The 9000-nt window shown below is 47.1% G+C and overlaps 4 protein-coding genes across 4 annotated transcripts in view; 2 read left to right on the top strand and 2 right to left on the bottom strand.

Annotated features, from left to right (window-relative positions):
- Positions 1-1486: 1486 nt before the first annotated feature.
- On the top strand, positions 1487-2925 carry PAAG_01680 (acetylase; the record flags this gene model as incomplete). The annotated part of the gene is made up of 2 exons (XM_002796626.2): positions 1487-2446; positions 2569-2925. 2 exons carry the CDS (start codon positions 1487-1489, stop codon positions 2923-2925), a joined length of 1317 nt encoding a protein of 438 aa, XP_002796672.1.
- A 564-nt stretch (positions 2926-3489) lies between these two features.
- PAAG_01681 (2-succinylbenzoate-CoA ligase) lies at positions 3490-5372 on the bottom strand (the record flags this gene model as incomplete). The annotated part of the gene is made up of 3 exons (XM_015844410.1): positions 3490-4522; positions 4577-4863; positions 4932-5372. The coding sequence occupies 3 exons, from the start codon at positions 5370-5372 to the stop codon at positions 3490-3492; spliced, it is 1761 nt and encodes a 586-aa protein (XP_015701318.1).
- Positions 5373-6377: 1005 nt separating this feature from the next.
- Positions 6378-7949, top strand: PAAG_01682 (L-ornithine 5-monooxygenase; the record flags this gene model as incomplete). The annotated part of the gene is made up of 3 exons (XM_015844411.1): positions 6378-7198; positions 7272-7773; positions 7848-7949. 3 exons carry the CDS (start codon positions 6378-6380, stop codon positions 7947-7949), a joined length of 1425 nt encoding a protein of 474 aa, XP_015701319.1.
- Positions 7950-8365: 416 nt separating this feature from the next.
- The window catches only part of PAAG_11337 (hypothetical protein), a gene marked incomplete at both ends in the record, with an annotated part of 1432 nt that continues 797 nt past the window's right edge, over positions 8366-9000 (bottom strand). The window contains 2 exons of the mRNA XM_015847005.1: positions 8366-8738; positions 8807-8903. Of these exons, the coding sequence (XP_015703427.1) occupies positions 8366-8738; positions 8807-8903 (470 nt within the window). The remainder of the gene's footprint in view (positions 8739-8806; positions 8904-9000) is intronic.

Here is a 9000-nt window from a genome sequence, read left to right on the forward strand (position 1 = left end):
GATTCAGGTATTTATAGTATGTATGTAATGTATGTAAATAAGAAACTCAATCTTTCCACAAGTCTCATCTTACAGTAACTCCCCACAACTTGTCAAAGAGGTCTGTCTTTACATAGGATGAACTAAATTGGCGCCAAACGTGTCCCCGCTCGAGCTTGATCAGATAATGAAACTTCTGCAAGCAAATGTAGAAATAATTTCTTTTCTTCGTTTTGTGTAGCTCTACTAAAAAGTTATTCGCGATTGTACCGTCTTTTCCCATTGTCAGAGCTCTTACTATTCCTGCATGGTTTTGACACGGAAACACTTTGGTTGGTTCACTGAAGCGGTGTGTGGTCCTAGAACTCCGAACAACGGAGAGCTTTGACCCAAATCCTGCACATAGCCTTGAAAACTAGGGTCCTCATATTATTCTGCTTGTCACGTTACATGGTCCTCGGGGAGGGAGGATGGCACCTTTGCATTCCTGGTGTTACATTACTTGGAGCGGGGACACTCGGAATTCCATCAAATTCTTTGCAATTGCCTTTGCTCACCCCTGACAATTGCCGGCGTGATCCGGGAAGAACGACGGAGAGGCCTTCTCGAATAGTCTCCCTATTCCATGTCCTTGTCATCCGCGTGGTATACCCGGAGAAATGTTGATAACTGGTAGACAATAACAATACATTTTGAGGTTTTCAAGTACCTTGGTTGAACCCACAGCAGAGATTCTTCAGTGGTTTCTTGACAACCGGGTCAAATCGGGATGTTTGTCATGTTGACCACCCCACCTGTCGGCTTGTTCGTGTGTTAAACGATCTGATAATGCATGCGGAGCGGCAAAGTAATGGCCTCAAGCAAACTTAACAAGCAGCGAAGAAAGGAGAATCTCGCTAATCATTCGTTGGTGTTTTTCTCCGGGTTGAGTTTATTGATTTGTTATCTTATCTGATGCGCTTTGACCTGGGTTGAAATAATATGACTAAAAATACCGACTATCAGATGATCTGATTAGATATCCACGATTTGTAACGCCAGTTATGGAGTGCAACTGACCGTAATAGAGTTATACTCGTATTGACAGGTTAGCGAAAATACTGTACTATAGATCGCAATTTTTCACGCACGGTATTATAAACATGACCCTGGCCTTATGGAAACTTGTATTTTCCGCCCGGGGAGGCATATTATGTATGGACGCAATACAATAGCCAGGTGAAGTCCAAATTTCCGGGCATTCGTGGATATGAACCGAGGAGTGAAGAAGCACACTCATAACGGTTTCTTCTATCCGGGTCGATGGAGTGGAGGCCGCCTGAAGTATTAAGGTGTCAACACATGGATCGTGGATTGGTTCTTGCAAAGGAGAGCATTGAAGAATTTTTCCTTATTGGATCCATCTTCTCTAATCGACTCACTGACCTTTTATATTTTTGAATAACTTCGGAACTTACCTCTTCTCCCTTTCGTATTCTGCCGTCTATTCGCAGCTGCATACTGTACAATGAGCTCACTACCTGAGATGCGCGACATGCCGTTTGTGCGGCTCCCGGAGCCATATAAAACAAAATATGAGCTTTACCAAGCTTCGTCCGGACCCAATTGGAAAATTTTCCAGCTTAGATTGTCAAGAGATCAAAACAATGGAGCCACAAACCCCCCGGACCCTCTTCACAATGACATGCTATATTTCAGCGAGTTGATTCCGAGCCCCGAGTCTACTTTACCAGCTCAATCAGACAATACCGCCTGGGCGCGAGCATGTCGCAATCTAGTCTCATTCGTGACCTGGGATGGAGATTTAGCACCGACTGTCGGTCAAATATGGACGATGGTTTATGCGATCTTATCCATGAGACCATCGGAAGAGTCCTTCCGACTATCCTTGTCGGGAGCGCAGAAAGATCTCCTGTACGCAGAAATCAACGCGACTGGGCTTTCCACCAAATTTCCCAATTCAACTCAGTCCCAACCGTCGAACAGAATTCACGATATTGTGGTCTCAAGGGCTGCCTTCTGGCAAGGCGCCGGCTCTCCACTAGGGACACGGCCCGCCTGGCTTGCTACTCCGCATGCAAGCTGTGCTAGAATACAGACATCCCAATATCCAGCGTTCCCTCTACAGTACACTCTGACCTCGCAACTCAACGATCGCCCTGTCCATGCACTACATCCTGTCCGTCCGGCAAAGCCTGCCCGTGGTGCACCAATATATAGTAGGTATATTCCGCACTTGGATGAGTTTTTCGCCATGGATCATCTCGACTACACGAATGAGACGCATCTCGAGTTGTTCCATAAATGGCAGAATGACCCACGAGTCGCTGTCAACTGGAAAGAGACCGGCACGCTGGACGAACATCGCGAGTATTTGCGAAAGATTGATGAGGACCCGCACCAAATGGCTGTATTGGCACGGTTTGACGATACATATTTCGCCTATTTCGAAATCTATTGGGCCAAGGTATGATCTGTTCCACCAATCTGGAGGATTTTTCTTATTCTTCATTTACCTTCCTCCTCCCCGGATAGGTTCTTTTGCTATCATATATCACAAACTAATGTTTTTTCCTTTTTTCCAATTAGGAGGACCACATGGGTACATACTACCCGGCCCTCGATTGGGATCGTGGCCGGCATTCATTGGTTGGCGATACGCGATTCCGTGGACCGCATCGGGCAATGGCATGGTGGACCAGCCTCATCCATTACATTTTCCTCGACGAACCCCGCACTGTTTGTGTTGTGGGCGAGCCTAATGCAGCTAATGGACCGGTGTTGGGATACGATGCTGCACACGGGTTTCATGTTCACAAATGGGGAGACCTACCCCATAAGAGGTCAGCGATGGTGAGGTGTGAGCGGGTGAGGTTTTTCGAAGTGGTTAATTTTGGCAGTGTAACAAGCAATGGGACGGCGAAGCAGCGTACAAGCAAATTGTAATAGATAGCTAGCTGTTGGCGTTGGAATGATAAACGAATATAATTGCTCGTTTACCCCGAATTCGGATATCGCTAAAACACGACTACATGTTAGAATATTAGTTCTTTGCACGGAATTTAGCCGACATTAGCCATCGATACGCGTGGGGATGAAGTGGAACGACCCAATGGCTATAAAAGTTGTGTGAAATCCGCAGACATGAGCGGGGAAGAGAGCAATTTTTGAAATACAGTGGTTATTCTAATTCGATTCTACGCTTATTCCTCCCGTCTGATAGATTTTGCTTGGGATCATGAAACATGGAACCAACTGATAGAGTCGCGCTAAATGTCGCCTAAGAGCCGCGCGTTTAATATGATACGGCTACCAGGCTTAAGCTGAGTGACGGAGTTGCTCGCTCGCTTTGATACTTTCAACTCCTTTTCAAACCAAATTTTATTCCTGTCATATCATAAACAATGGAGAGATCTTTGAGAACTAAATAAAGAATGTTGTCGTTAAACCGGCTCTTTGGATCTATTTCAGTTATGTAACTATCTACACTACATTGCACTTCGTACCATTTCAAATTAGCTTCCGTCCCAGATCTCTTAAAATCTGCTTTTGGACCTTGCCACTGCCAGTCTGGGGTATATCTCCTGGTAGCCTTGGATCCGAGCCGAATACAAACACGTGCTTGGGTGCTTTATGCCTCCCGAGCTTTTTGCGGGTCCAGTCCCTGATTTCGTCGTCTGATGGGCAATCGTGGCTTTCCTCGAGGGTCAAGAACGCGCAGACAACTTCACCATAATGTTTATCTGGAAGCCCAACCACTGCAGCTCGCGAGATGGCTGGATGTGCTGTGAGTCGCTCTTCGATTTCTAGAGGATAGATGTTCTCTCCTCCCCTGATAATGATGTCCTTGAAGCGCCCCGTGATGCTACAATAGCCCTCAGAGTTGAACATGGCCTCGTCGCCGGTGCGCAACCATATCGTGCCATCCTCATCTTCTATCAGTGTTTCTGCAGTTTTCTCTGGGTTTTCCCAGTACCCTTTGTGTATTTGATATCCAGCCATGCAGAGTTCTCCCCGCTCACCCACTTTCACCGTCTCCCCCGTGTTGGGATTGATTATTTTGGCACTAGCATGTGGAAGAACTGTGCCCACCGTCGTGAGCCGGGTGTCAATCGGGTCGCTGGTAAACGCATTAAAGCACGTGGGCGATGCCTCAGTCAAACCATAGCTGCTAGTGAACTCCGTCATATTAAGCTCATTCCATAGACGTTTCATAAGCGGGCGAGGTACTGGGGCCCCGGCTATGATCCCCGTCCGAAGTTGTGAGCAGTCGAATGTGTCTGGTCTTGGGAGTGCTAGGATCGCCTCGAACATGGTGGGCACTCCGTGTAGTGCTGTGCACCTTTCGTCCGATAGCGCCTTCAATACGGCGCCGGGTTCAAAAGTTTCGGCAGGATAAACCACCTTCGCCCCATGAGTTATGCAAGCGAGGAGGCCAAGGACAAGCCCAAAACAGTGAAACAATGGAGGTGGACAACAGAGGATGTCGTATTCCGTGAAGTCCATTCGATCACCAATGAACCGCGAGTTGTTGATCAGGTTGCTGTAATGGGGTCAGTGCCTTCTGCTGTTAAACGCAAAGAGGCCAGAGACTTACTGATGTGTCAGCATTGAAGCCTTGGGATTTCCTGTTGAGCCACTGGTAAACTGCAGGTTGCAGACGTCGAATGGCGAAAGAGTGTCCTGCCTTCTCTGAACGGCCTTCATGGAAACAGAATTCCCCTCAAGGGCAACGGACTCATATGTCCTGAACTTTTTGTAGTTTCCTCGGATTAGTATCGTTTCTTCAAGATTTGGAACGCGCTCCGAAATATCGGGAGAGGCAAGGTCATCCAAAGCGTTCTCCAGGTTGCGTCGCCCTATTCGAGGAACAATGAATAGCAGCTTGCAAGCTGTTACTTATAGCCAATCAGCTAATTCATCCCAAAAATCAGCTTGGAGTATCTAGGGACAAACATGCCTGTATGATGGAGAGCGTATATCAACTCCGTCTGGGTATAGGTGTTGTTGATGACAACCAGGATAGCCCCAACACGGGCGGCCGCAAAAAACAGAGACACGTACTCCTCGCAATTGCCGGCCATAACTCCAATCCTATCCCCCCGTTGAATTCCTTTCGCCAGGAGCCCACGCGCAAGACGACCGCTCTCGTGCTCAAGGTGCCCATAAGTCCATCGTGCGCCGGTCCAAGGGATAACGACACACTCTAGATCACGATACTGTAGACATTGGAATTCAAGCAATCCGCCCAAAGTCATCTCCCAAAGGGCAGGCTGGGTGGGGCCATGGACGATGGAAAGCCTTTCTTCATTTTCACGTATGTGTTGTGGCTGGATATGATTCAACGTCTGCTGCAGCCTCCAGAGAGAAGAGTCATTCAATGTTGTCGCCATTATAGCAATTGCGTTTTTGTGTTTATTATACCCTTACACACCCCGAAGGCCCAATGTTGCATTTCTTTACAACAGCTTTTACATATAGTTTTTTTATTTATTCTTCATTTTTTCCCCCCTTCCTCCTTAAGGATTTGCCGCAGCCCGTAAGAGGTAATGCACCCCCTGTCAAGTCCATCTTGTCTAAGTCTCCCTTACCAGGGTTGATGGATTTGAAACATGCAAAAAAGAGAAGTTGATGGACTACTGTTCCAATGTCTCTAGCGTACTAAGCGTATGAAATGTTACGGTTGTGGGGGCATGTGGCAGTGCAGAGACTCTTCCATCCGTCGCGGATTCTTTATTACAGACAACACGAAAACGAGAGATAAGGAATCTAATCAATCAGATAATCTTACCAAACCCGTAATTTCGAGACAAAGTTACACTAGAGTGTCAGGGACAAAAATACACAAAAACAGCGATACATCGGTTGTATTTCCGGCTGCAAACGGAGTCCAGTTCTTCGGACCTCAGGAACTTTCACCCGGAGTTTTTCCCTTCTCAACGGACTCTCTCTCTTGCAAAAACGGCAGCTATTTTCTTTCCTTGGCCAGCCACAACAAGGCTTGTTGGCTTGTTAGACACCCAATCCGCCATCGTCTGAGATTTCGGCTTTTTGGAGAATACGGCCATAGTTGCTATATTCTGCTCTAACAATTTTGCAAATTGCGGTTTTACGTTACCGTCGCATCCTTGACAGGGCACGCGAGGTTCAACACTGTGATTGATGCATGGTATATGACACTCCAACAACATCAGGCGATGCCAATCGCCGGACCTAACCAGCAGTGTGTTTTTGCTTCAGCTAAGGGTTCTTAAGTTTTCGAATTCCCTCTAATTTCCCACCGGCAACGTTCGATTATTTGTTACGTTGACATCATTTTTTTTAATCACCTATTTTATTTACGCTGCTGAGATTACCTCGTACTATCCCTCTCACCATATTCACTACCATCATTCCCCATGGAGACCGTACTCAAGAACGACGATTCCCACCGACGGGAAGCTGTGCTCCTGCGAGAGAACAATGTGGAAGGGAGTTCTAATGGAGGCGGCCAGTACGACATAATTTGTGTTGGGTTTGGGCCTGCTGCCCTTGCTATAGCTATTGCTATGCGAGACCGTGGAATCCACCGTCGTGTTTTATTCTTAGAGAGACAGAGTGAGTTTGGTTGGCACACGGGTATGCTGCTCCCTGGCAGCAAGATGCAAATTTCATTTATCAAGGACCTGGCCACGATACGAAACCCTTGCTCTCACTTCACCTTCCTTAATTATTTACACCAAAAAAACCGTCTTGTCCACTTTACCAATCTCTCGACACATATGCCCTTCCGAGAGGAATTTAACGACTACATGAAATGGTGCGCCTCGCATTTTGATGACTGGGTTCAATATCAGCAGGAGGTGGTTAGTGTTGCTGCCGCGGAGGCTAGACCCGGTTGGCCAGCCGAACATTTCAAAGTTGTGGTCCGTGATGTGCAATCTGGAAGGCTCAGAGAGCTCTCTGCCAAGCACGTCGTCGTTGCTAGCGGAGGAGAGCGAGCTATTCCAAGGGAGCTTTCCAACAAACCTCTACCCAGCACTGTTATCCATTCCTCTGTCTATCTAGAATCTGAACAAAAGTTTCTCCGAGAGAAAGGCGGTTCCTACCGCTTTGCCGTCGTTGGTGGAGGTCAGAGTGCGGTTGAAATATCTGAAGATATGCAATCGAGGTATCCCAATTGCAAAGTCACCCTCATCACGAAAGCTTCATCATTGAAACCCAGCGACGATAGCCCATTGTGAGTTGCCTTTAATTCTGAATTGCAATTGTCACCGCTCTAATTCTAATTACCCAAACCCAAACCTTGATAGTGTCAATGAGATTTTCGACCCAAGCAGCGTCGACAGTTTCTATTCTCTGAATCACCCAGCACGCCAACAAGCTCTCCTCGAGAACAAAGCTACCAATTACGGGGTTGTTCGTCTATCACTTCTGGAATCAGTTTATGAGAAATTATATCGCCAGAAATTCCTTGATCCTAATCCTGCTAATTGGTCCCTGCGCCTGATTACTAGCCGTGAGGTTGTCGGCTTAAAAGAACTGCCAAATAACCAAGTAGAGCTCCACGTAAAGGACACGCAATCCGGGCAGATCGAGAGCTCTGGCGAAAGGTATGACGTAGTGGTCCTTGCTACTGGATATACGCGCAATCCTTTTGCAACTATGCTCAAACCCCTGGAACCGATCGTCGCGGCTACGGCAACCGGAGAGCAATATCACGTGGATCGAGACTACCGGCTGCGATTTCATCACGGGAAGGTCAAACGAGATGCTGGTATCTGGCTACAGGGATGCTGTGAAAGCACTCATGGTGTAAGGAACCGTTTTTCGCCGCGCTAAAACTATCCTCTTCGTCCACTTTGCTGACAATACTTAATGTTGAGCAGTTGAGTGACAGCCTTCTTTCCATCCTATCTGTGCGTAGCAGCGAACTGCTTGACTCCATACTTGCAAGCAGCAAGCGCGCAGAGAATTACGCACGACTATAGGCTTTCGCTTGCTATTACGGGGAAAAAGTTCTAATCTCGGGGTGACCGGTTTCCGTATAAACTTTACACTTGATTACCTCATGATAGCATGAGGTAAAAGTATGGTGGCCTTTCCTGCTTTAACGGCATACGTCAAAAATTAAGTCTGTAATTGTTGCATACATTCAACTATCGATTTATCCTTTAACTCTCTAGCGGGCCGAGTTTCGCTCTAGGTTTCGTATATCCTTTGCCATCCACACCTATTAAGAAAGAGAGTGTATTGTGTGAACCTTTTTGTTTTGTAATGGAGGTTGTTTACTTTTTAAAGGACGTCCATTTGTGGGCGTTTTGTTTAATTATACATAAGTTAAAATATTTTCTCCTTTTTATTCAGCTTTTTCTGTTATGACATTATCTGACCAATCTATAACTAGTCATAACTTGCAATCAGCAGAGTCTTCATTATTGGTCAACAACGCTCTCCCATCAGATAATACAACAGTTTCTCCAACCTTCACCACGAATCGCACTTCACGTAGCGTCTCGTTTTCTTGACATATACCCACTCCTCTATTCGACACTCCCATATCCCACATGAGGATATCCAATTTATCTCCCGGTTTTACCGGCGCAGCAAATCTTGCCTCAAAGTCACGCAGACGTGGGCCGTCGCTGTGACCATATCGAGAGAGAACTCTTTGGGCAGCAACATTCCAGCTGAACAGGCCATGCATAATTACTCCTTCATAGCCTAGAGCTTTCCCAGGCTCCGGAGTGGCATGAAGCGGATTATAATCACCACTAAGGCTACGTGCGTTGAGAAGTCGTCAGACCTTTTACAGGACATTCTTGTGGCAAAAGGGGGGAGGACTTACCGGTAGAGATGTGCTGTTTCCGCGTGTGTTTGGAAAATCGATACCGCGTCCGGCTTTCTTGTTGGACTTGGGGGAGGATACCGTGTAATTTTGGGGCCTGCATGTAGTTATCAGCAGTAGCACTCCAATTGTCGGATACACCTGGAGGCTCATCCTGCTCTCCAGCCCCCCCCCCCCCCCCCCCCCCCCCCCCC

The sequence above is a fragment of the Paracoccidioides lutzii genome, assembly GCF_000150705.2.
Source record: "Paracoccidioides lutzii Pb01 unplaced genomic scaffold supercont2.3, whole genome shotgun sequence".
Taxonomy (NCBI): domain Eukaryota; kingdom Fungi; phylum Ascomycota; class Eurotiomycetes; order Onygenales; family Ajellomycetaceae; genus Paracoccidioides; species Paracoccidioides lutzii.